The sequence below is a fragment of the Crocuta crocuta genome, unplaced genomic scaffold (genome assembly GCF_008692635.1).
Source record: "Crocuta crocuta isolate KB4526 unplaced genomic scaffold, BGI_CrCroc_1.0 scaffold139, whole genome shotgun sequence".
In the NCBI taxonomy this organism is placed as follows: Eukaryota; Metazoa; Chordata; class Mammalia; order Carnivora; family Hyaenidae; genus Crocuta; species Crocuta crocuta.
In genome coordinates, this window is record NW_027533258.1 from 291,660 (window position 1) to 319,469 (window position 27,810).

The window sequence follows — 27,810 nt, forward strand, 5'->3', positions numbered from 1 at the left end:
ATGTGTTATTTGTATAATCCGGAGAAAACATTACAGAAAAGCACGTGGGAGACAGAGAAGGAAGTACTCACATGCCGATCGGAAAGGAATGCTGATTTTGCCCTGGATGCTGCTGATCGCAACAATGTGGCCTTGTCGCCTTTTGATCATGGAGGGCAGGAGTGCTGAAGAAAGAGCAGAAGTTTAGGGCAGGGCTTTTCCGGTCACCGCAGCTAACACTGACAGGAGGGGGCCTCGCTTATTACATGTAGTCAGAGCCAGGGAGGTGAACAGCGAAGGCTTCTCAATGGGGAGCACCAGGCCTGCTCGGGACTCTCAGGTCTCCTGGGCCCCGCAGACTGCCAGCAGGAGGGAGGAGGCCAGCGAAGGACTGGGAAGGAAGCAAGGAGGGAGGCAGGCAGAAGCCTAATCACTAGGAACAGTCAGCCAGCCCCCTTTACTAGGCGGAGCCTCTCCCCCTGAGTGACACCCATGGCTGGACATAAAAACATCCCCCCTCTGTATGGGTTTCCAAACACCATGAAGAGAGAATGGGGGCACTGCTGTGTAACGAAAGCTGTCACTGCGGAGAACGTCTTGATTTAAGGCTATAAAGCAGATAAAGAAAATGCAAGTAAAGCCTGGAGAAAACTAACACCCAAGCTCTAATGACAACACCTATTCCAGCATAAAATAGATGGACACGGGCAATATTTAGCTAAAAAGGGACCAAGTAAAGGAAAAAGGATGCCAATCAGTGCACTTTTTTCTTTTATTTCAGGACTGTTACCTTTTGTTAGAGCAACTGGGCCAAAGTAGTTTGTCTCCATGACTTTCTTATCCACGTCCATGGTAGTGTCCACGATGGCGCCTCGGTAGCTGATGCCAGCATTGTTGATGAGCACATCCACCGAGCCGAAGCACTGCAGGATCTCTGCTGTTGCTGCAACTATGGCCCCAGGGTCTGCGAGGTCAAAGGCCACCGCGTAAGGCTTGTGTGTCTGCACCTGGTCAAATACGACAGAAACCAAATGCACCTTCAGAGTGAGAGGCAACGTGAACCACACATGTCCCTGCTTTTCAGAGTGCGGGGAGTAGCCCACTGGGCATGACATGACACAGTCTCCAGCACCTGTCTCCAAAGAAGCGTGGCCTGGAGGATCCTGCCTATGGTGCTCACACCTGACCTAGGCAACTTTTACCCTGAATTGAAACTGACTACTGGAGCCAGACTCCCCTTGCTGCCCTGTGCTGGCAGGTGCTGAACAGTGCCATTACATCTCAATAGAGACTCTACCTTCTCAGGTTAAGTCACTTTCCTTCATCTCTTCATGAAACATTTTTAAAAATATATCTTCTATGTGCCAGGCACTGGGTACAGGGCAAAAAGCAAGACAAACATGGGTCCTGTCTTCTAGAAACATACTCATCTAGTGAGGAAGACAGATTCTACAGTTGTAAAGAACGTCATGAAGACGTATAGGATGCCAGAGAAATGAACAACCGAGCAGTCTAACTTACAGGTCGTCCCAATGGAAGTGAGTTTAACAAGAGACAAAAGAAGTAGGGATATGAAATCAGGGAAGGTGGCAAACTAGGAAGTACCAGGAATCTGTCTTTCCCCCTGGATGCTGTACCTGCAGAAACTCTCTAGTATGACAGTTTGGAACTCTCTGGTCTATCTGATGCTTGCAGCTTCTAGGGCAGTGCTTGGCTGGCAAATTACAAATAATTTTGGCCAATTCTAGCCATCAGCTTGGTGGTAGCTTTCCATTCCCCACCCCCCATCCCTGGGGCAGGCTGCTGTAGGAAAGGCAACCTACATTTCTTGTGTAGCTTGGGGCCAATGTGGGCAATAAGGACCTTGTCTCCTAAAAATCAGGATTGTGTTCTGATGGTGGACTGCTGCTCTGATCACTGAAGTGCAGTGTGGATGCAAGTTGCATTATTTTAACCACCACTGGCTAAAATGGTTTCCAATAGATTTAAAGGAGTTACACTTATTATTCTGAGATTCAAAAATATAAATAGATCTCCAGAAAACACACCTGAGGAAGCCTAGACAATGGACTTCCTAGGCAAAGATTTTATTTTTTATTTATTTTTTAAATGTTTTATTTATTTCTGAGAGAGAGAGAGAGAGTGTGTGAGCAGGGGAGGGTCAGGGAGAGAGGGAGACACAGAATCCGAAACAGGCTCCAGGCTCTGAGCTAGCTGCCAGCACAGAGCCTGACGCGGGGCGCGAACCACGAACCGTGAGATCATGACCTGAGCCGAAGACAGATGCTTAACCGACTGAGCCACCCAGGCGGCCCATCTAGGCAAAGATTTTAAAGCAAATGTCTTTAAAAGATCCTCAAAGTGCTAAAGGAAGACACAGAAAAAGGCAGAAAATTGATGTATAAACGAGAATATCATTAAAGAAACAGAAATTATAAAAAAAATTCTGGAGCTCAATAGTACCATGACAGAAATAGAAAAGGCAATAAAAGTTCAAAACCAGATTTGAGCACAGAGAAGACAGAATCAGTGAAATAAGAGAGGACACCTGAAATTACTGACTCTAAGAACAAGAGAAAAAGAAGAAGGAAAAGTAACAGGACCTAAGGGATCTGTGGGACACTATCAAGTGGACCAATAAACACACTGTGGAAATCTGAGGAGGAGAGAGAGAGAGAAAGGGAAGGATGGAATATCTGAAGAAATAATTGGTGGAGGACCGGGCAGAATGGTTCCCACAAAGAATGGTGGCAAGAAGGGCCATTCTGCCATCAGTGAGGTAGGGACCCCAGAACACATCATTAACATTCACAAGTCCATCCATGGAGTGGGTTTCAAGAAGCCCCTTGGGCACCCAAGGAGACCCAGAAATTTGCCATGAAGTAGATGGGAACTCCATATGTGAACACTGACAGCAAGTTCAAAAAGCTATCTGGGCCAAAGAAATAAGAAATGTTCCATCCCATAACCATTTGCGGTGGTTCAGAAAACATAATGAGGATGAAAATTCACCAAACAAGCTCTATATATTGGTCACCTATGTACCTGTCACCACTTCCGAAAATCCACAGACCATTAATGTGGATAACAACTAATCACTGATTGTCAAATAAAAGTAAAAACTGGGGGAAAAAAGAGATAATTGCTGAAAACTTCCCAAACTTAATGAAATACATGAATCTACACATCTGAGAAGCTCAACATTGAGTTGAATAAATTCAGAGGGAGGCCCACTTGAAACATTATCATCAAACTGTCAAAAGACAAAAAGAGAATCCTGAAAACAGCAAGAGAGAACTACTTCTCACATAAAAGGAATTCTCAATACGATAATCAGCTTATTTCTCATCAGAAACCTTGGAGGCCAGAAGATTGATATATTAAAAGGGCTGAATGAAAAAACAAACAAACCTGTCAACCAAGAACTCTGTATCTGGCACAACTATCCTTCACAAATGAGGGAGAAATTAAGATTCCCAGATGAACAAAAGCTGAGGGAATTAGTTACCACCAGACCTGCTGTGCAAGAAATGCTAAAGGGAGTCCCTCAGGTTTGAAATGAAAGAAAGCTGGACAGTATAATTCAAAATTATATGAAGAAATAAAGATCTCCGGGAAAATAAATGCATGAGCAATTGTGAAAGCTAGTAGTATTGTAATTTTGGTTTGTAACTCCACTTTTTACACAGATGTAAAACACAAATGTGTTTAAAAACTATTATTAATCTATTAGTGAGCAAGTAACAAACAAAGATGTAATCTATGACATGAATAACAGAAAGGCGGAAGGACAGAGGCATTCCGCAGTAGAATTTTTGTATGCTATTAATCCCTTTAGAAACCACAAATAAAACAGCTGTAAAATATACACACATAAGGAAATACAAAGGAAATCAAAAACACTTCACTACAAAAAAATCAACTAAACACAAAAGAAGACAGCAATGCAAGAAATGAGGGACAAAAAAGCTGTCAAGTACACAGAAAACAAACAGGAATGCAGAAGTCCCTCCTTAATAGTAATTAGTTTAAATATAGATAGTTTAAAATCTCTAATCAGAAGACAGATAATATCTGGAATTTTTTAAAAATCCAACTGTATGCTGTCTTTAAGAAACTCATTTTATTTTATTTTACTTGTTTATTTTTAAAAAATAGTTTATTGTCAAGTTGGTTTCCATACAAAACCCAGTGCTCATTCCCACAAGTGCCCTCCTCCATGCCCATCACCCTCCCCTCCCCGCCAGCCCCANACAGCTTTGTAGTAAAGGCTAAAGTCTGGGGCGGTGATGCCTCCCATTTTGGTTTTCTTCTTCAATATTACTTTGGCTATTCAGGGTAAGAGACTCATTTGAAATCCAAAGGTAAAATTAGCTTGTAAGTGAAAGGATGAAAGAAGGATATTCCATGTAAATAATCACCGAAAGAGAGCTGGAGTGGCTGTCCTAATATCAGACAAAATAGACTTTAAATCAGAAAAGGTTAAAAGAGACAAAAGCAGATGTTATATGTAGGCATACCTCAGAGATATTGCAGGTTTGGTTTCAGACCACTGACAGCAACTATCTCAATAAAGCAAGTCAAGTGAGTTTTTGGTTTCCCAGTGGATAAAACAGTTATGTTTACACTAAACTGTAGTCGATCAGTGTGCAATAGCATTGTGTCTAAAAACACAATGTACATATCTTAATTTAAAAATATTGCTAAAAGTGCCAACCATCATCTGAATTTTCAGGGAGTTGTAATCACAAATCACCATAACAAATTAATAATAATGAAAAAGTTTGAAATATTGTGAGAATTACCAAAATGTGACACAGAGACGTGAAGTGACCCAAGTGCTCCTGGAAAAATGGCACTGATAGGGGCGCCTGGGTGGCTCAGTTGGTTAAGCGCCGACTTCATCTCTGGTCATGATCTCGTGGTCTGTGATTTTGAGCCTTGTATCAAGCACTGTGCTGGCAACTCGGAGCCTGGAGCCTCCTTTGGATTCTGTGTCTCCCTCTCTCTTGCCCCTCCCCTACTCATGCTCTGTCTCTCTCTCTCCTTCAAAAATAAACATTTAAAAAAATTAGAAATGAAAGTGGGTCCTTACCTAGATAAAAAAAGATTATACTGTGAACAATTATATGCCAACAAATGAGATAACCTAGAAGAAATGAACAAATCCCTTGAAACACAAATTACCCGACTTGAGAAGAAACAGAAAATCTTAGCAGACATAAAACAAACAGGCAGAGAGATTACAACAATAACTTAAAACCTCCCAACAAAGAAATGTCATGCACCAGAGGGCTTCACTGGTGAATTTCACCAAACTTTAAAGAAGAATTAACACCAACACTTCTCATACTCTGAGAGGAAGGAGAGAACACTTCTTAACTCATTCTGTGAAGCCAGCATTACTCTGATACTAAGTTCAGATAAAGAAATAACAAGAAGGTTACAGACCAATATTCTCTATGAATATAGATGTTAAAACACTAGCAAGCCAAATTTAACAGCATTTAAAAAAAAATTATTCACCACAAACAAGTGGGTTTTATTCTAGGAATGCAAGGGTGGTTCAACATAATAAAATCAATCAATGTATCACATTAATAGAACAAAGGGAAAAACCCCACAGGATTGTCTCAATTGATGCAAAAAAGGTTTGTAACAAAATCTAACACGCCCTTTAATGATAAAAACTCAGAACACCAGGAATGGAGGGGAAATTCCTCAATATGATAAAGGATGCTTATGAAAAACCTATAGCTAATATATGTTCAATGGTGTAAGATGGAAAGTGTTCCCCCTATGATCAAAAACAAGACAAGGATGCTTGCTCTCACTGCAGCTATTCAACACAGTATTAGAATTCTTTTTTTTTTTTTTTTTTTTACAAATCGTTTGTCAAATTAGTTTCCACATAACACTCAGTGCTCATCCCCACAAGTGTCCTCCTCCATGCCCATCCCCCCTCCCCCCCACATCCATCAGTCCTCAGTTTTTGTCAGCATTCAAGAGTCTCTCATGGTTTGCCTCTCTCCCTTTCCCCCACCATTTCCCCCCTTCTTCTCCCCCTTGTTCCTCCGTCAAGTTCCTCCTAATCCTCCTATACGTGCAAACATATGATATTTGTCCTTCTCTGCCTGACTTATTTCGCTCAGCATAATACCCTCAAGGTCCATCCATGTTGCTACACATGGCCAGATTTCATTGTTTCTCATTGCCATGTAGTATTCCATGGTATAGATAAACCACATCTTCTTGATCCATTCATCTGTTGATGGACACTTAGGCTCTTTCCATGTTTTAGCTATTGTGGAGAGTGCTGCTATGAACATTGGGGTACATGTGCTCCTATGCATCAGCATTTCTGTATCCCTTGGGTAAATTCCTGGCAACACACAGTACTAGAGTTCTAATCAGAGTAAGTATACAAGAAAAAGAAATAAAAGAAGGCACCCAAACTGGAAAGAAAGAAGAAAACTATTCATAGATGAACATGATTCCATATTTAGACAATCCCAAGGAATCTAGAGAAAGCTATTAGAGCTAATACAAGTCAGTTTAGCATAGTTGCAGGGTACCAGGTCAACACACACAAATCAGCTATGTTTTTATACGCTAGCAATGAATAATCTGAAAAGGAAATTAGGGAAGCAAATCCATTTATAATTGCAGCTAAAAGAATTAAATATTTAGGAATAAATCTAACTAAACAGGTCAAAGATTTGTATGCTAAACATCACAAAAGATTACTAATAGAAATTAAAGAAGACCTAAATACATGGAAAGGCCTCTCATATTCAAGGACTGGAAGACTTAACACTGTTGTCAACACTACCCAAAGTGATCTACAGATTCAACGCAATCCCCATCGAAAAAATTGCATTTCTTGGAGGAAATAGAAAAAATTCCTAAAATCCATGTGGAATCTCAAAGGTCCTTGAATAATCAAACAATACCGAAAAAAAAGGACAAAGCTGGAAGACTCACACTTCCTGGTTTCAAAACTTACTGCAAAGCTACAGCAACTAAACAGTGTGGTACTGGCATAAAGACGGGCATAGAGACCAATAAACAGAATAGAGAGCCCAGAAATAAACCTTCACATTCATGGTCATATGATTTCTAACAGGTGTGCCAAGACCTTTCAAGCAGGAGAGAACAATCTTTTCAACAACTGGTGCTGGGAAAACTAGATATGAATATGCAAAATAATGAAGTATATAACATCATCTACAAAAATTAAATCAATGGATCAAAGACCTAGATGTTGATGTTAAACTATAGAACTCTTAGAATAAAATATCAGGGAAAATCTTCATAACATTAGATTTGGCAACAACCTCACGGATATGATACCAAAAGTAGAGGCGACAAAAGAAAAAATAAATTGAGCTTTGTCTAAAATTAAAAGCTTTTCTGGGATGCCTGGGTGGCTGACGGTTAAGCATCTGACTCTTGATTTTGGCTCAGGTGATAATCTTACCACCATGAGATTGAGCCAGGCACTGGGCTCTGGGTTGACAGTGTGGAGCCTGCTTGCGATTCTCTGTCTCCCTCTCTCTGCCCCTTCCCCCTTTCTCTCCCTGTCTTGTGCACTCACAATCTCTCTCAACATAAATACTTAAGTAAACTTTAAAAAATAATTAAGTTAAAAACGTTTCTGTATCAAAGAGTACTATTAAGAAAGTAAAAAGAAAATCTACTGAATGAGAAAAATCTTTGCAAATCATAGACCTAATAAAGGATTAATACCCAGAATATACAGAAAACTAAACAACAAAAACAACCTGACTAAAAATGATGGGACAAGAACTTGAGAAATGCTTCTCCAAAGAAGACATACAAATGGTCAGTAAGCACAGGAAGGGGTGCTCAACATCCTATGAAATTAGGGAAATGCAACTCAAAACCACAATGAGATGCCAGTTTATATCTCCTAGGATAGTTATAATGTTGAAAAATAATAAAAAACAGAAAATAACAAGTGTTGGCAAGGATGTAAGAAAAGCAAAACCCTCGTGCACTGCTGGTAGAAGGTACCAGGAGGTAAAATGGTATGGCTGCTGTAGAGAACACTTGACAATTCTTCAAAAGCTTATATATAAAACTACCTATGACCCAGCCATTCCACTCTTAGGTACACAGTCAAAAACACTGAAAGCAGGAACCCAAGCAGATATGTGTACAGGTCCCTTCAGTATAGCATTATTTACAATAGCCAAAAGGTGGAAACCCTAGTGTACATCAACAAACTAATGGAGAAATAAAATGTGGCACAGATGTACCAAATGTGGTATATATGTTGGACTACTACTCCAGCATGGAGTACTGGAATGAAAATAGAATAAACGCTACAACATGGGTGAACCCTGACGACACAATGCTTAGTGAAACAGCCGGACACAGAAGGACAAATGTATTTTCCATTTATACAAGGTATCTAGAATAGACAAATTCATAGAAAGAAAGTAGGATAGAGGTTTCCAGGCACTGGGGAGAGGGGAGGAAAAGTGTATTATTGTTTAATAGGTACAGGATTTTTTTTTTTTTTGGAGATGATAAAAAGGTTGTACGTATAGAAAGTGGAGACAGTTATACACACTCTGAATGTGTATAATGCCACTGAGGCGTATACCTATAAATGGTTAACATTATTATAATAATATGACATGAATATTTTACATGTATACCTTTATGTGCATGTAAATACTATGTTATGTATATTTTTCCACAATTAAAATTTTAGAAGTCATGGCCAACCTTCCTGACCCCTCACCATACAGAGATGACTAGGTATTAGCCAGGTAAAGGCAGAGAGGAAGCGTTCACAGAGGGAACTGCCTAAATGTGCACTGCTAGTAAGTGGCAGAGTGGGGATGTGAACCGTGTGGCAGTTCTCCCTCCAAAGGCCGTGGGGACCTGTTGCCTCCCTGGGCACAGAGTGACCATGTGGATGCCCTGCACGTGCAGCAGCCCAGGCTATCTCCTCAGGTGCCTGCAGACGACACACTGCACCTCGTGCCCACGGAAAACACACCCCCAGGCTCACCTTGGTGGTCAGAGAAGCAGCAAGTTCTTTGGTGAGCTCTTCCAGGGCCTCCCGGTTCCGGCCGCAGAGCACCAGCCTGGCGCCTGCAGTGTAGAAGACTCTGGCGCATTCTAAGGGAGGAAGAAAGAACCTTGACAGTTGAGGAGATTCAATGCTTTTCTTCCCTAGTGCAGGTCAGTCCAAATTTACCTGATGTTTCAGAATATGAATTTGTTTCTTCACATGCTCTACACCAGTGTATTCACCTCTGCCGTGGACCAGGCATGAAGTCAGGTAGTTAAGGCCCCAGTAATAAATGAGCTCTGCTGTCGCCCTAAGAGAGCTCAGGGTCAGTGGTACAACAGACACCCACAAGGCAGGAGGAAGGCCGGGACTGGCGGACAGATTTCTTAGGTACCATGCTCAGGACTTTCCATGATCTTTAGCTCTGAACAACCCTGTGAGCATTATCCCCATTTTCATACACGCATAGGGGGCTCAGGACTCTGTTGAGAAGGGATGGGGGGCCCTCCCCCAGTCCTGAGGGGCTGTTTCTCTGGAAAGTGCTCAAGGCTAAGGGGGAGGAGTTTGAAAAGCACCTGAGGGACCGTGGACAGACCCATCTGGGACATAGAGTGTCAGCCTTGCTAGGCTGGGAGATGGCAAACAAGTCTAAAGAGGGGACGCATGCTGAGTGCTACAGCAGTGAAGGATCAGGATTGGGAAGGGAGGCTGTAGTGTAAAGTGTCCCTCCTGCTGGGTGAGAAGGAGACTGGTGGGGATTGGGCTCTACTGAGCCCACTACAACATTCCAGGTGACACGTGATGAGGATATCAACTGAGACCAAGGTACCTCTGTTAGTCAGAGTTCTTTTGGTGGCAAGAAGAGACCCACTGCTCACTGGGGCAAAGCAAAAAGACTGATCAGGAGGATGCTAGGATAGCTCAAGAATCAAGAGAAAAGAGCTGAGAGGCCAAGGCTTGGGAGAGGCAGGAGCGGTGGCTGCTGAGGGCCCCCGGCAGCAGGAACCAGGTGGGGCTTCTCTCCACTTCATCTCCTGGGGGGGCTGCCCCTCATCAGCACAGCTCCCCTGCCAAGTGGCAAAGGGACGTCTGACTGAGGCAGGCTCTGTGGCCATAAGCCCAGGCAGGGGCTGTGGCCAGCTGCAGTGGGGTGGTATCTCTAAGACTAGTCCAGCTAGGGTCACAGGTAAGTCCCCTGAGGCCCAGTGGGACGGGCAGGGAGAGGAGACTTCCAGAACCAGGACTAGTTCGTGGAGGAGAGGGAGGAAGCCGAGGGTGAAGGGCTCTTGCTTCTTGCTTGTTCTGTGGCCAAACATGGCCTAACTGAAAGTCTAGTGCCCTGAAAATGAACAGCTTATGAAAAGCAGTACAGCCCAGTGGTCACGATAATGGACTTGAGCTAGACTTGCTACATCCAACACTGACTTCTGACACTTCCTGCTTCTGTGATCTTGGGTAAGTTATAACCTCTGTGTTTCTCACTTGCCTCTTTAGAATGTAGACAGAAATAGCTCTGGGACTGAATGAGTTAAAATAGATACATTACAGTACAGAAAAAGCACTCTAGAAAAAGCACCATATAAGTATTCACTGTTTTCATATTTCTAAGCTGCCTTTTTATTTATTTTTATTTGAGAGAGAGAGAGAGAGAGACAACACAAGCAGAGGAGAGGGGCAGAGGGAGAAAGAGAGTGAATCTTAAGCAGGCTCCATGCTCACCAGAAACCTTGACAAGGGCTCGATGGGACCATGACCTGAGTCAAGAGTTGGATACTCAAACTGACTGAGCCACCCAGGTGTCCCTAAGCTGCTTTTTAAAAATGTTCTAAAAACTGACTGTTGGGGAAAACTGAAAGGTGAGGGTTTGAAGAGGCACTGCCTGTCCCGCCCAAGGGCTAGGCTCCCTCAGATGCCCACGCGCAGGTCTGCAGAGACCCCTCAGCCCCTAGCTGACCCAGCAGCCAGTGAGCCACCCACTGCGTCCCGGACCGAAAATCTCAGAGGCTCAGGCTGGCATGTGATGTCTAGCACCCTGGCTGAGGGAAAGGACCGGCCTGCCCTGAGGGCCATGCAGCAGGTTGTTGAGAGATCAAGTCTGTCAATTTCTGGCTGGGATGGGAGGAGACTGTAGGATCCAGGCAGGCTGTACTGGTCTGATAGCCCTTCCCCCACAAAAGTGTCAGAAGCAGGAAGGGAGGAGAAACTCCAGCATCCTTCGGGAAAGTGGAGAGAAAAGTTCTCTGACATCTGGGTTGTCTCGTTGTGCAAAGCCCTCTCTTTTCACTCTACAGCTCCTCCTTGAGCTACTCTTACAACTTTTACTTATCATCCCCAGACCAGCACCTCCTGGTATGTCTCCAGGTGGACTTTTTTGGAAGGAAGTGCTAAGTGGACTAAACCAAGATATTTTCAGGGGAGCTTTATCACCTTCTTTGAAGATCTGGTTGGTGTGTTCACTGGCTCATCCTGACAAAGGGCGCAAACCCAGACAAAGCTGCAGCCCTCACTCTGCTTGTCCCCAGATGGCCTGGTCAGGGTCACAGCCTCTGACCAGCCGGCCTTGCTGTGCTTTCTCAGCAGAGCAGCAAACACCTCATAGGGGTGGGGGTGGCGGCTGCCCTCAAAGCCAGACAGCAGCATTCCTGAGGCTAGATCTGCTCATCTGGTTTACAAAACCATTCCCAAAGATGAGGAATCTCAGACATGGCCGGCCTCCTCACCCCATTTCATCCTGACATGATGGATACAAGGACATGTTGTGAGGTGCCGCCCAACGTGTAGACACACAGAACCAAAGGGGCGGGGGGGGGGCGGGGAGGCACACCAGCATAGAAACAACTTCTGGAAAATGGTCACGCATGTTCTGCTTAAGCTGTGCTTCCCAGCAAAGCCAAAAAGGGAGGAAATGAAAGTCTGTGTAGGGAGTGACAGAAACGAAAACAACAGATTGCAAGGATTCCATTTTCATTTCTTAAAAAAGCTGACACAGGGAGGCAGGAGGGTCAAGGGAAAAAGGAAAACAGTCCCAAAGTACCATTTATCTAGCTGGGGCTGCCAGATGAGTCCCCACTGCTGCGGGCACTCCTGGCCTCTTAAATCAAGATAGTTATTCACAACCTCAGGGCTTAGGCTGGCTAAAGTGGGTATCCAGAACATTCTGTTCCTTTAGTCAATGGTCTTACTGTTTTAAAAGGATAAGCTCATGTAGCTTAAATGTACAAAATAAGAGGAATACAGAAAGCTGTCTGAAGATTTATCACATAATCCAGACTTTCAGAGCAGCTGACATGGCAGGCAGAGCAGAGCCACCAAGGGCAACTCTTCCTCCTCTGAAAGCTCGGGTGCAGCAGCACCTCCTTGGGAGTCTCCACCAGCACTGTCTGTACTTGAGACGGCTGTGTAAGAATCTGCTCCCATCCCACCTGGCTGGAGGGGGGAGAGACCCATGGACTCTTCTCCCTAAGGTGTAACATGGGGCAGAATAGATGCAGAGTGATTTGGAATTTGGGAAAAGGCTGACCTAATAGAGGATACACACACACACACACACACACACACACACACACACACACACACACACACAGAGGTTTTGTTTTTCTTTCAATTATATTTTCTCTTCCTTTCCCAGGCTTGGTTTCCAGAAGAGGAAATGTAGAATGATGAAGAGGACAGTGTCCTTCTCTAACATTCCCATATTAGAGCACCTGCAAGTCCCCTTCCATCCCAGCCAACTCTCAAATACTCTTCAAGGACTTTAAAAAAAATGCTTCTCTCTGAGATCAAGAGAAGTGGCTGCTGACTACCCTATATATAGTAGCTGAGTAAGGTCAGAGGACTGGCTGTGGCAAAGGGCCTGGAGGCAGCTGTCCCCATGCAGGTCTGGATATCTAATGACAGCCCAGCTTCACCCCCAGAGACTCCATCTAAAACATCACAGCGGCATGCAAATGAGTCCACCTGAAGCTTTCCCAGGCTCCCCCTGGCCGCCTGCAAGCCACTTACCCTGTAATCAAGGGCCCCCCTCCCCCCCGTCTGCTCCTTCTTGTTCCTGCCACCCCCAAGTGCTTCCCAGCCCTGCAGCACCATGCTGCTCCCTGCTCTGAGGCTCTCTGCAATGCCCTCCCTGCTGGTCCATGCTTTCCTTTCTTGGGCCACCTCCCCACCTCCCACACTGAGATAAGACTGAGTCCTGGAGTCAGACATGGGGGTGAATCTAGAAGTCCTAGGGCAAGTCTCTGAATCTTAGCCGTGAGGATTCAGGGAGATAAAGCACAACCCAGCGCATCCTCCTGCTGGGCCTCAATGCGAGCATCCATCACTGAAATGTCAATATACTGAGCCAAGTCCTTGCCCCTCTCCATCAGACTGTGAACTGCCTGAAGGAAGGGACCCTGTCTTTCATCTGTCCCAGCACTTGGCCCAGAGCCTCACAAATGGGTGACGTCCCATCAGTGCTGGCTGGGCTATGATACCAATGGACAGATGGAGCAGGGACGGGGTTACCACGACTCTTGGTGCCTCTCAGCCTTCTTCCATGGAATGGAGCACCAGTGTGCATGATGCACTGGTGTGGTGTGCCGTGGGTGCCAATGCGGAGGGGGAAGCCCATGAGACATGCCTGCATGTGCCCTGGGTACTCTGCCAGAGTCGCTGTACATGTGAGCACGGGAAATGACGGCAGCTCTACAGACTCATCTATGAGGCAGGGGGTGGTCTGGGCCTGCATCCCAGCATACAGTTCCTGGGCTGAGAGGCTCCCCGTGTTCACCAAAGTAGATGGAACGAACTTGGAGAACCTAGGTGAGCCACGGCTCAGTATCATTTATTCTGTTTCCAATCCTGCCGAAGCACAGCCCCAGTGAGAGGAAGGTGAGGAGAAGGGGACACTGAAGGCCAGGAAGCAGGGAGGCTGGCTAACTCCAGGAAAAGGCACATTTCGTTCGGCCCTCACAGGGATAAAAATATTTTTTAAATTAGTTGTCGTATTTGAAAACCAGGAGCCTTCACATAAAAGTCCCTAATTTCACAACCAGCTGGGGCTGAGTAAGGCTGCCCCCTCAGATGAGGCGCGGAGTCTCCAGGTTGCCACGGCCTTCCTCATGACCTCTGCCTCCCAACACTGATGCTGGCACCATTCTCACTGCACTTAAGCTCTTGCTTCTTCCAAGCGGACCAGAGACAGTGACAGACTCTTGTTCCCCAGTCACCCAGCCTGCGTCGCTTATTTGCACCTGTGCAGCTGAGCTGTTCCTCGTGTCTGGGCCAAGTTCCCTGCCCCTCCTGACAGCACTGCCCGCGGGACCCACCTCGCCCCAGGCCTGAGGTAGCGCCTGTAATGACCACCACAGCGTTGCGGAGGTAGGCCTTCATTCGCACCCGCTGCAGCAGCTTGAAGAGGCTGAAGATTCCCACACAGCCAAAGAGCAGGGGCAGGATGGCCGTAGAGGTGATAAAGTCCATGACCCTCACCTTCAGCAGACTCTTCCTGAAAGAATCCAAACCCAACGAATTTGTGACAAAATAGGAAAACTCAAGGAACCGGCCAGCCCTCCTCCCCCTAGACTGATAGAGAGCCCAGATCTCTCTTGTGCAGACTTTAGCTCTGAGCCCAACAAATATCTTTCTAGGCCCTGTGCTCTATACCGACTGCCCAGCATCATGGAACTTGCCTTTTCTCACTCTGACATGAGCAAACGGCAAAGCCACAGACCTCACGATGCCTCTCAGAGGCACACAGCAATCCCAGAACAAGCAAGGGAGTCATTCAGCACAGGACCCAGTTTCTTAGGACTGTTATAGGAGGCTCTGGCCCATCGACACTCACCTGAATCTCCTTCAGAAGACTATTTAGGGGAACTTAGGTATACCCATTATCATTTTCAACCCCTCTTTGTGAAACTAGAAAACATTTTTTTAAAAGAGGAAAGTGAAAACCACACCAATCCATATATATACTCCTCCCTAAGCATATGGATGTTTCTGGGTGGGGTGTCCTCTGGATGCTCTCTGCGATGGCCCACAAATACCCTCCTGGTCACAGGCCTCACAGGCACCCAAAGGGAATTCAGGGCAGAGGGGAGCTGCCCTTTGCCAAGTGTAGGCACAGACTTAGGCTGTGAAGTGGACTGTCCTGCCATCCCTGAGCCGTGTTCTCACTGAGCGTTCGCAGGGCAGCCACAGTTAGCCAGATGAATCAGGAGGCCACAGGCATATTTGTGCAACAGTGGTCAGCTGTTAGGACAGACATCCACTCCTTCCACAACTGCCCCAAATTTCCTTGCCCCCTCCCCCCCGCAAGCTTCCCCAATCCCTTGCCACTCACCCATGCCCTTATGCCCACAGCAAGCTAAGAGAGAAGCAAGACAAAGGATTAAAGGTAGGTCAGGAATGAGTTTGTGAGGAGCAACAGCACATCTGTCACTTTGAAAGAAATGTCCTGTAAGGTCATTTGACATGTGGGTTGAGTCTATTATAGAGAAAGCCCCCACCCACAGTCCACCTCCAGGACTGAGACATTATCAGCATAGTAATCCTGTTCAGGAAGGAAGACACTGGAAACCAAGAGCAGAGCTCCTGTGAACCAGCCTAAAGCTTTCAATTATTTGTCAGATTGGGAGTAACTACGTAAAAACTCCCACTCACCTGCTGAATGTCCCATGTCCTCACCTCCATATATTTAAAAAAACATTTCTGCTTCTATTCCCAAAACAACACCACCTCTGTGGACACCATGAATCCTGGAACCCGCTGAACCCCAACGCAGATCCACTTACACGCTGAGTTGGCTTTGATCCTGAACCTTAGAATCAGGGTGAGCTGTCCTGACCTAAGTTAAACTGCTCGACTGCAAAGGCGTTCTGCTCGGATTTGAGCTGTCAACACAACTAGTTTAGTATTTAGTTTATTTTTTCATCTGCCTTTCCAAATATATCCAATTTCTTAGTCACCATAAAAAATTAACATTCTTAGACAAACATCTGTAAAAATTACTGTTTCCCATCAACCTCCACTTCATCTACTTCTGAAAAATCCCTAACTGCTGTCTGCTAAGTGGTTACATTTCCCTCTCACCCTACACTGTGCCAAGCCTACACTTGGATGGACTGGCAATTAAAGTGGCCTCTAAAGTGCCCAACTCTTTTCCCGGGTACTACTGGCACCATCCCCTGCCCACAACTGGCAGCTGAGGCCAGGTGTTAGAGCCTATAGGCGAGGCCGAGTCCCAGGGGAAACGCTAGCACAAAGGTCTAGCATCTGGGAAGTACTCAGAAGCAGGGACTTAGAGTAGGTACCAGTACCTCTGAGTTTCACGGGTCTGTGGGTGCTACCTGGGGATCTTCACAGGACCCACCCGTGAAGACCAAGGCTGGAGGAGTGTTTCCTGGGGGTGGGAGGGATGAATTCTCAGGGGGCAGGAATGACTGCTAATTTGTTAGTGTAGCTTCACCAGAAAACTATAGCAATTAGAAAACATGGGTAGACTCCAAGGTAATTATAGCTCAGAACTGTCACGTAATAAATGTGGGGGTAGAGAGTTTTCAACCCAGCAGGATGGCTGTCTAGGAAGAGCTTGATCGCACTGTAATCCCAGATCCTTATACCAGGCAGGTTCCAAGGTGGACCACCCTGCTTGGCCCAGAATTACCCAGGACCTAGCCACTGCCTAGGGTGACCAGGGAGGTGAAGACGGGACTCATGAAGGGACAACAGGCTTCAGCCTGTGGGTGGGGGCCCAGGGCTCCATCAGGTCAGCTGGGTGGAAATGGCTCTACATACTCCTCCACAGGTCCCTAGAGAACAGTCTTGTGAAGCCTGCCCGTTTCAGACCTTCAACCTGGGGCTGAGCCAGAGCTCCACTGAAGTTTATGGGGGGCCTACTACCCCCCAGATTCAGAGGTTGCAGGGACCACATGGAAAACACTAACTATGGCAAAGTGACAGTAGTGCAGGGGTTACAAGGATGAACCCTCGAGCCGCCTGCCTGGGTTTGCATCCTGGCTCAGCCACTTACTTACCAGCCTGGGTACAGGACCTCACCACGCTGGGTCTGAGTATCCTCATCTGCCAAATGAGGGTATGTGAGTGCCCACCTCACAAGTCTGTTATGAAGTCAGATGAATTATTACCTGGAAATGTGTGCCTAGTCTCTAGAAAAGGGTGAACGCCCAGTAAATGTGGTTGCCGTCAGCAGCATCATGGCCCACAACTAACTAAAAGCTCCTGACCCAGGAATCAGTTTCACGGCACTCGGATTTTCAAGGTTGTTTGAAAGAGTCCCTGGTCTATGAAAATTGGTTTTTTCCAAATGAAGGAAATTCTTTAAACACAGAGTTCACTGGAGTTTAATTTTTATATCTTTGTAAACCCTTTGGTTTAATTACATTAACAAATAGGAAAAAAGATACCCCAACTCTGTCAGAAGTCAGGATCCCATATGCCAAAGTTTGTATCAGAAAGTGTGTCTGCCAGAATAGTTATCGAGGCCAACACAGCAAGGAGAGAGCAGACAAGTGTCAATCTGTCCCCGCCACCCTTTTCTGACGCCCAGGGAGGAGGAGGATGAAAACAAACCCACCTTGCAAGGTCCCCCCCGGAGAACAACGACGCTCCCAACAAACTGCATTTTCATGCACCTATTTAAAACCCAAGACAGCAATCTAGGACACGAATAAAAGAGAGAAAACTACACACCGTCTTGTACACTTCTGTGATTCCTTGAGCACCTGACACAACATCGCAAGCCAGTCTTGGTCTCCTGGCCCTGGGGACCACTTTGCCTGAGGCAAATATGGCACCACGTTAATGGGATCCATCCTCGGCCCACGGGCCGGCTTTCTGTGGGGAGAGCGCACATCTGCATTCAGTCTGGCAAGTCGTTACAGAGTCAGAATGCAAAGTAAATTATAAATCAGCACCAGGTGTGCCCAGCTAACTCAGGAAGATGATGGTGGGAAAAGACATTCCAGAGCAAGCCATTTATTTGAGAGCATCACATTCAATTTCAGGGTAGGTATTCAGGTCACTTTCCTGACCAGGTGAAGGTGGTCATATTGACAATCCCAACTTTCCAGGAGCTTCTCAAGTTCTGAAAAACCTTCCTCCTTTTATTCCACTCTGCAGTGCATATGGACATACTGATGGGCCCCTGGGCCACTAGGCCTCTCGGGTCTCTGAGCACCAGCTGGGCCAGCTCCTCGTCTCACTCTCAGCAGTCAGGATGTTCAAGAGAGCAAGACACGGAGACAACTCAGCCCTACTGCCTTGCTCTGGTGTCCAGGGGCATTCTCCAAGCAAAGAGACAGCTTCAAAGTAAAAGAAAGAAATTGTGTCCTGGCTGGCCACATTTCCAGATTAGGAAATAAATCTCTTATGTCAAACAAGGTCAAAGAGGGTCTGTTTTCTTTGAAAATGGCATTTAAGAAGGATTTTAATATGTTTACAAGTTTTGAATTTTATACCAAAATGCTCAACTGCTAGTTTCAGATAGAACTGGGAAGGCAGGGCTGACCATAAAAAAGAGAGTGGGGGGAAAAAAGTCTAGCTCACGATTTCTAGCATTTGGAGATCAGCTCGTAGATAGAAGGATAGTCCAGCATCGCTGTGAGCTAGAGCAGAAAGTAGGGCAAGTCGCAAAGAGAGAGTGAGGTCAGAAAAGGAAAATGGCGAGTGAGCCTCCCTCGAAGAGGAACCATAGATCACACATGGTGTAGATGTGCAGGTGCACTGCCTAATAGAAATGCATGCACTCACTGCCATGTCTACTCTCTTAATTGACAGGGAAGTGACCTGAAGCATGACCTTACAGTAATAAGTCACAGCAACTGGTGTGTAGAAGTTAGAGAGGTCAGGCCTTTACGCACTAAGCTCGTCCACCTGTATCTTCGTATCCACAGACTGTGGAGCTCTGGACCTAAGTTAAAAGAGGATAAAGGTAGAAAAGTCCCTCAGGGTGAGTGTTACTTGGGTCTGGGCAGCCAGAAAGTTCATGGATTCTCACTGTGACTTTGAAATTCAGCTGTTCCCTTATTCTACCGAGACATTCCTTTTGGAAACTCAAACTAGAAACAAGACAATCTCCAAGAAATCAACTCTGAGCAGAAATGTCACTTTAATGTTATTCTATTCCTCATCCTTAGCCAAAATTCTACATTGCATTTCACAGATGGAATCTGTTCCTAAGATTCCTTTCTTCTCTCGAGCAATTATAAAAAATAATTTGAACCATCAGTAAAAACAATTTGTTGGAATATACTCAGAACCACACATGGAAATTAAACCTTTAACAGCCACATCTGAAAATCAAAAGAGGGCATCCAAAAGCCTTCCACAGTTAAAGAATAAAAATGATTTCAGGTCTGAAAGAAGGATTAGTCATGGAATAATTTGCCATGTTATGCACAAGAAAATGGGGCTAAAGGGCAGAGAGGAGTTCCAACTGGAAAGCAGGACGCTGAAATCATGCGGCAAGCAGTGGCTTAGTAGCACCAAAAGCAGTTAGGATCCCGTTCCCACACACCTACACCCACTCTTATATTTCATAACTGACGACCAGCTCTAAACAGCTGGTCTACCAAAGGTGACACAAGCTATGGGTCATGCTTATGACCCATATCTGAAAATACAGATCTATTTTCAGAAACTAAAAGCAGAGAAAGCTGCTCTTTTTTGGTCTCAAGCGTATGAGCAGCAGCAGCAGCTAAGGCTGCCTTCAACGGAGAGAAAGAACAATATCCTACCTCAGATGACAGCTACTTTGCCAGTGGCAGGTCCTGGTGCCAGTGTCTTCTCTGGTCTTTTGGCCTGGGACAGACTGACTTAGAGTATAGGCCAGAGGACAACTTCAGGTCAGCAAGCCCTCTCTGGAGTGCCGGAACGGGCCACTGACAAGTGACCTGGAGGGTATATTTTGGGATGCCAGCCTCAGGGCCCCCAGTTTAAAGGAATGCTGGCTGGCATTAGTAAAGATAAAACCAAAAGGAAGGCCCGAGACTATTTCAGACCGGGCTCCTGAGCGTCCACTCCTGGGAGAGCAACCACGCTGAAGCAAGCCCAGCTCTCCAGTGAGACCGAGCACCCGCTGCACAGCAGCCCCAGCCAGGGAGGGCGGGAAGAGAGGAGCCACGCACAGCTCCAGACCCTGCAGGGCACGCTACCTCCACAAGGACACGGCATGTTTATTATAAACTGAAGTCTTAGTTCTGCTTTTTAAAAACAGCACTTATGATGCCTACCTAGGACCTTGCCACAAAAAAATGAAACAAAACAAAACAATTTGGGTGTCTAATGTGCTTTGTAACATTAATTAAGTATTACTGTAAGATGTAGGAATGATTTCACCCTCTTTCCTAGCAAACACACAAGAGGACCTGACCGAAGCCAAACAGCACACTCACTGTGGGTGCGAAGCAGAAAAGGTATCAGTTGGCACTCGGGGAGCTGGGTTCGAGTCTACCACGTTGTGTACTTGCTATACGACATGGGCAAATTTACGATCTGCAAACGTGTACCATAATTTCAACACAGGGATGGCTATTCCAATGAAGAGACACGGGGAGCATCTCGTACATGCTCATGATCTGAACACACATGGTGCTGACCCCTACACTCACTGAAGAAAGCAATTCCTGGAGAGCATCAGTGAAAGGAACTGGGCAATGGCAGCCAAGCAGGCGCTTCAAGCGCTATTCATATTTGAGCGTGTTTGGTGAAGAGATCAAAAAGATTACTTATATTCACACCTCACAGATCAAGCACCATCCAGTACCAGACTCAGCTAGGACTGGGGTGTGAGGCGATGAATGAGGTAGACATGGTTTCTGACCTCATGGAGCTCACAGCCTAGATGGAGAGGCTGACAATAAACAAAGAAACATAAAATTTAAGTGATCAGAATTGTGATAATGAAATAAACAATCATTGTAAAACCACATAGTAGTGGCCTGTCTAAAAGACAAGCCTCGCCTGAAGCTTTAATTCAAAGTCGAAACAATTCAAACCACTGTGCTGGCCACACAACACACAACCTGGCCCGGGGCAGCTGCCAGTTTGTGACTCCTGAGTGTTAGGTTATCACCTTAAAAAATTACTTACAACAATATGAATATGACAGACAAGGTGCCCATGTAAACAAGGTGCCGAGTGTGTTTAAAAGGAGCTGGTAGGGCTTAAACCAGAATATCTAACAGAAACTGGACTTGGGCATCAGCTTTGGAAATAAGCATAAAACACAGTACCTCACAATATTTGTATTGAAACTTGAGCACAATTAGCCACTATATCTGCTATCATATAGATTCATTCCACAAACATTTACCAAGCACCTACTGTGTGTCAATTTTCCAGGCTTTGTGGTACAGTGAACATACACAAAGTGAATCATTGCCCTTATGGAAATAACATTCAATAGGAGAGACAAACAATAAAAAGATAAGCAAATAAAATGTACATTAGAAGGATTCTAGGACAGGGCACCTGGGTGGCTCAGTCGGTTAAGCATCCAACATTGGCTCGAGTCATGATCTCATGGTTCGCGAGTCTGAGCCCGGCATTGGGCTCTCAGCTCTCAATGCAGAACCTGCTTCAGACCCTGTCTCCCTCTCTCTCTGCCCTTTCCCTACTCTCTCTCAAAAATAAAACGTTAAAAAAAGAAGAAGAAGGATTCTAGGACAGTGGTGGAGTAAGAAGCACCAGGAATCCCTCTTCCAACCTACTCAATAATTGCCCTAGCAGAATGTTAGGTGTACTGTATATTTTAGAACTCTGGAATCTATTGAAGGTTTGCAAATTCCTTGAGAAGGCCTGGCTGGTAAACTGTAGTTAATTTCAGTCAATTTCAGCTGTGAACACAGTAGTAGCTACACAGGCTCCACCTCAGGGACACACAGCTGTGCACAGAATTGTGGAGCAACTTATACACAGCCTGCTGGAGTGAGGATGGGCAAAAAAGACCCTCTGCTCTAAATATGATGGATTTGTGCCTGACTGCTGACCGCTGCTTCTGGTGACAGAGGTGCAGACAGAGTTAGGCAGCCATTGTGGCTGCACCTCTCTCCACTGAAGCAAGCATCTCCACCTCTGGATGAGGTGACTGCCGGCTATTTACAGGGCCGGCAGCATGGTATCCTCCTGTCGCTTTCCTCTTTTTCTCCTTTTGGGAGCCAATAATTAAAGAGTAGGACATTCAAAAGCAACTGAATATATGGGTAAAATTAGAAGGTGACCATGCATGTCCAAGGAAAGTAGGCTTTTAGAAAACTAGGCTCAGAAAAGACCCGAGACAACCTTAGTTTATATATCAGGCTGATCCTTGGCACAGACACATCCTACAAAAATAAGCAAGCAAATTAATTAACAAAAAATAGGAAACACTAGCATAGAGAAAATCTGATTCCAGAGTTACCACATTATTAGATTCAAATGTTCACTTTTCAACAAAATGTCAAAAGGCATACAAAAAAGAGGAAACTATGGCCTATTCAAAGGGAAAAAAACAACAGAAATTGTTCCTGCAAAAGACCTAAAGATAGATTTACCTTACAAAGAGAAACATTAAAGCAACTGTCTAAAGATGCTCAAAAAACTAAAGAAAGATGTAGAGAAAGTCAAGAAAATAATGTATGAAAATAACTGAAATATCAATAACAAGACAGAAAAAGAAAGCAAAAGGAAACACTGGAATTGAAAAGAACAATAACTGAAATGAAAAATTCAGTTCACTAGAGCGATTCAAAGGAAAATTTGAGCAGGCAGAAGAATCAGCAAATTTGAAGACAGGACAAGGGGAAAGTCCTGAATCTAAGAAACAGGAGAAAAAAAAGACTGACTAGAAAGTGAAGAGTTACAAGGGAACCATGATACACATCAAGCCAACCAACATACACATTGTAGAAGCTTCAAACACAAACGAGAGCAAGGGGCAGAGAGAATACTCGAAGAAATAGTGGCTGAAAACTTCCCAACTTTGCTGAAAGACATGAATATAAACACTAAAAAAACTCAATGAACTCCAGGTTACATGAACTCACAGAGGACCATACCAAAACATATCATAATCAAACTTTCTTAAAGGCAAAGACAGAGATTTGTCAAATACAAGAGATCCTCAATAAGACGATCAACAGATTTCTCATCACAAACTCTGGCAAATACAAGGAAGTGGGCACTATCTTCAAAGTGCTAAAAGAAAAAATGTCAGCCAAGAATCTTTTATCTGACAAAAGTGTCTTTCAAAAGTGAGAGGGAAAGTAAGACATTCCCAGATAAACAAAAGCTGAGATAGTTTATCAGTAGATCTGCTCTGCAAGAAATGTTCATGGAAGTCCTACAAGGTGAAATGAAAAAGGACACTAAACAGTACTTCAAAGTCCTATGGAGAGATAAAGATTTCAATAAAGTTATTACATGCAAAACTATAAAAACTGGAATTATTACAACGGTTTATAATTCCACTTTCTGTTTTCTACATGATTTAAAAGACACATTTTTTTTAAAAAACGGTTTTTAGTTTAAAACTAATCTTGTTGTAATTTTGTAACTCCAAATCTTGTTTCCTCCATAATTTAGGAGATTAACGCATTTCAAATTATTAGTTTAGCCTCTGGGACACACAATCTATAAAGTTGTAATTTTGTGACATCAACAACCAAAAGGGATGGGGACAGAGCTGTAAAGGAGAATTTTTGTCTTAAATTTAATTTTTGTTATTAAAGTGAAGCTGGTATAAAGTCAAATTACAGTGTTACAACATTAGGATGTTAAACATAATCCCAATGGCAACCACAAAGAAAATAACTAAAGAACATACACAAAAGGAAATGAAAAGAGAATCAAAACATTTCGCTACAAAAAAATCAACTACATGTAAAAGAAGACATTAATATAGGATATGGGAGGGGGGAAGCAGAGAATAGCACAATTGCAGAACTAAGTCCTTTCTTATGTAATTACTTTAAATGTAAATGGATTAAACTTTCCAAAGGACAGAATTTGGCAGAATAAATAAAAACATATGATTCAACTACATGCTGCCTACAAGAGACTCGTTTGAGATCCAAAGACACAAAGAAGTTGGCAGTGAAAGGATGGAAAAAGATACTCCATGCAAATAGAGAGAGTAGGGGTGGCTTACACTAATATCAGACAAAACAGACTTTAAATACATGAAGTGAAAACAGACAAATTTTGAAGGCAAAACAGACAGTCCTACAACAGTGGTTGCAAACTTTAATATTCCACTCGTAATAATGGAAAGAACAACCAGACAATAGATAAGAAGGAAATAAAGGACTTAACACAATAAACCAACTAGATCTAAAAGATGTATAAAACACTACGTAACAAGAACAGCATGCACATTGTTCTCAATTACACATGGGACAATTTTCAGGATATACATACATTAGATACAAATTTTCTAATTAGTCTGAATATTTAAAAGATAGATATCATATAAAGTATCTTCTATGAACCATGAGAGGATAAAGTTGGAAATCAATAACAAGAGATAAAAGAAAACAGAGATAAATAAAAACAAAAATATAATATACCAGGGCACCTGGGTGGTTCACGTGGTTAAGCGTCTCACTCTTGATATTCACTCCGGTCATGATCTCATGGTTTGTGAAACCTGCTTGGGATTCTCACTCTCCCTTTTTTTCTACCTCTCCCCTGCTCATGTGTGTTTTCTTTCTCTCAGTAGAAATAAATAAACTTTAAAAATACACATGTGTATGTGTATTTTTAAATATATATTATGTATGTTAACTATTATATTAAGTGAACATATTTTACACACACACACATACATACACACACACACATATACCAAACCTATGGTATACTACAAAAACAGTACTAAGGGGGAAACTCATAGCTATAAGTACATACAATATAAAACAAGAAAGATCTCAATGACCTAACTCTATACTTTATAAAAACTAGAAAAAGAACCAATTAAAGCCAAAGCTAGCAGAAAAAATGAAATAATACAAATTAGAGCAGAGATAAATGAAACAGAATAGAAAATAGAGAAATCAATGAAACCAAAAGTTGGTGCTTTGAAAAGGTCAACAAAATGGACAAAAGAGATGAAGACTCCAATTACTAAGAGCAGAAAAGAATGTGAGGACATTACTACTAATTCTACAGAAATAAAAAAGGATTACAAGAGAATACTATGAACATGATACGCCATCAAACTGTATAAACTCCACAAAATGGACATATTCCTAGAAACACAAAACTACCAAAACTCAATTACTAAGAAATAGAAAATCTGAATAGACCAGTAACTACTAAGGAGACTGAGTCAATGATAAAAAAAAAAAACAATGTCAACAAAGAAAAGCTGGCTTCACTCATGAATTCTACCAAACATTTAAAGAATACCGGTCCTTAAACTTTTCCAAAACTTGTAGAGAAGAGAACACTTCTTAACTCAATAAGATCAGCATTACACTGATACCAAGAAAAGAAACACTGTAAAGAAAAAAAACTAAAACCAAAACAGAACACAGGGGGAAAAAAAACCCTATAGATCAATATCTCTTTTGAAAATTGATGCAAAAATCCTCAACAAAATATTAATAAAGCAAACTCAGCAGCATATTTTTAAAAAAAGTATACCAACTGAGATGTCCATGAAATGTAAGAATGGTTCAACATATGAAAATTAATCAATGTAATATGCCACATCAACCAGAGGAATAAAACCACATACCCATCTCAATTGATGCAGAAAAAGCACTTGACAAAACTTAACACCTTTTCATGATAAATACACTCAACAAAATAGGAACAGAAGGAAACTACCTCAAATTAATAAAAATTATATATGAAAAGCCCACAGCAAACAACATACTCAATGGTAAAAGACTGAAAACTCTTCCTCTAAGATCAGGAACAAAGCAAGGATGCCCATGTCACCACTTCTATTCAACATAGTACTGGAATGAGGCAAGAAATAAAAGACATCTAAATTGGAAAGGAAGAAGTAAAATTATCTCCGTTTGTAGATGGTATGATCTCATACATAGGAAACCCTAAAGACTACATAAAAGGTGTGAAAATAAATAAATAGAAGAAAGTAGCAATATATTAAGTCAAAACACAAAAATCATTTGGTATTTCTATAGCTAAACAATGGCTAATCTGAGAAAGAAATTACAAAAATCCATTTACAACAAAGCTGAAAAAATTAATACTTAAGTATTTACTTAACCATGGAGGTAAAGACTTATAAAATGAAAACTATAGAATACTACTGAGAGAAATTAAACAAGATATAAATAAATGGGAACATATCCCAAATTTATGGAATGGGATACTTAATATTATTAAAATATCAATACTACCCAAAGTGATCTACATATTCAATGCAATACCTAGCAAAATTTTAGGGACATTTTTCCAAAATAGAAAAATCCATCCTAAAATTCATATGGGAACTCAAATGTGTCCAAATAGCCAAGACAATCTCACAAAAGAACAAAGGTGGAAAACTCATATTTCCTGATTTCAAAACTTACCACAAGGCTACTGTAATCAAAACAATGTGGACATATATATACTCCAAAAAATCAGAAACAGGGTCCCAAAGAGATAAGTGTACGCCCATGCTCATAGAAGTATTATTCACCATAGGTAAAGCATGGAAGCAACCCAAGTGTCCATCAACCAATGAACAGAGAAGCAAAATATAATATATATACAACAAAATATTATTCAGCCTTAAAAAGGAAGGAAATTCTGCAATATGTTACAACATGGATAAACCTTGCAGACATTATGCTATTTTATGATTCCACTTCTGTGAGACACTTAAGAACAGTCACATCCTTAGAGACAGAAAGTCTGTTGCCAGGGGCTAGGGTGGGAGCAGGAAGGGATAGGAGTTATATTTTAATGGGTACAGAGTTTTGGTTTTGCAAGATAAAAAGAATTTTGGAGATGGATGATAGTGATGGTGGCACAACACTACGGATGCATCTGATACCACTGAGTTGTACACTTAAAAATGGTTAGGATGGTAAACTTTGTGGGGTGCCAGGTTAGCTCTATCTGTGGGGCGTGCAACTCTTGATCCCAGGGTTATGAGTTCGAGCCGCACATTGGGTGTAGAGATTACTTAAAAATATAATCTTAAAAAGATAGTAAACTTTATTACGTATATTTTATCACAATAAAAAAAGAAAAAGTAAGTGTGTCATTCACAAAAGATTAAACAGTAAATGCTGTCCAATTTCAAGGAGGCTCATGGTTGAAATCAGATTATTTTAAATTCTAACAAATTACTCTTAGTTTCCTCGCAGATTTGGATAAATCTTCTGTCCCTGTCCACCGTCTCTTAGATAATCTGCCTTACTGTAATTTATTTAGGATGATGCTTCACCCTGAATTCCAAGTTATTTTTAGAACTGAAAAACATTATTGTGAAATTTAACTATGAAATGGCCTTTATTCTGAGGCAGTTTTTACAATGCTTCTACTTAAAACTTGTAAAGCATGGACTCTTAGGCCAGAAAACATACTAAAAAAGGAACTTCACAAACTGAAAGGGCAAAAGGAGAAGGAAGGCAGAATAACCTGAGAGGGGGTTTCCATAGCCAGCTTCTAAGATTTCATTTAAAAATAGCCTACCAAGTGCCCTGTCACCTTATTTTCATAATGTCCTAGCAAACAGCTCCGTGAGACACAGCTATGTCTCCTCAGGACAGGCCCATGGTAGGGAGTCAGTCAAAGTATTTATTTCACCCACTCTTTGATTTCCCACCTCCCCCCCCCCC

At 43.1% G+C, this 27,810-nt stretch overlaps 1 protein-coding gene across 2 annotated transcripts in view; it reads right to left on the reverse strand.

Moving 5' to 3' along the window:
- The window catches only part of DHRS7B (dehydrogenase/reductase 7B), a 55,753-nt gene that overhangs the window by 7,128 nt on the left and 20,815 nt on the right, over nucleotides 1-27,810 (reverse strand). For both annotated transcript variants that reach the window (XM_077746838.1, XM_077746837.1), the window contains exons 2-5: nucleotides 14,335-14,513; nucleotides 9,026-9,135; nucleotides 770-986; nucleotides 72-164 (exon numbers count right to left, since the gene is read on the reverse strand). In XM_077746838.1, the coding sequence (XP_077602964.1) occupies nucleotides 72-164; nucleotides 770-986; nucleotides 9,026-9,135; nucleotides 14,335-14,513 (599 nt within the window). The remainder of the gene's footprint in view (nucleotides 1-71; nucleotides 165-769; nucleotides 987-9,025; nucleotides 9,136-14,334; nucleotides 14,514-27,810) is intronic.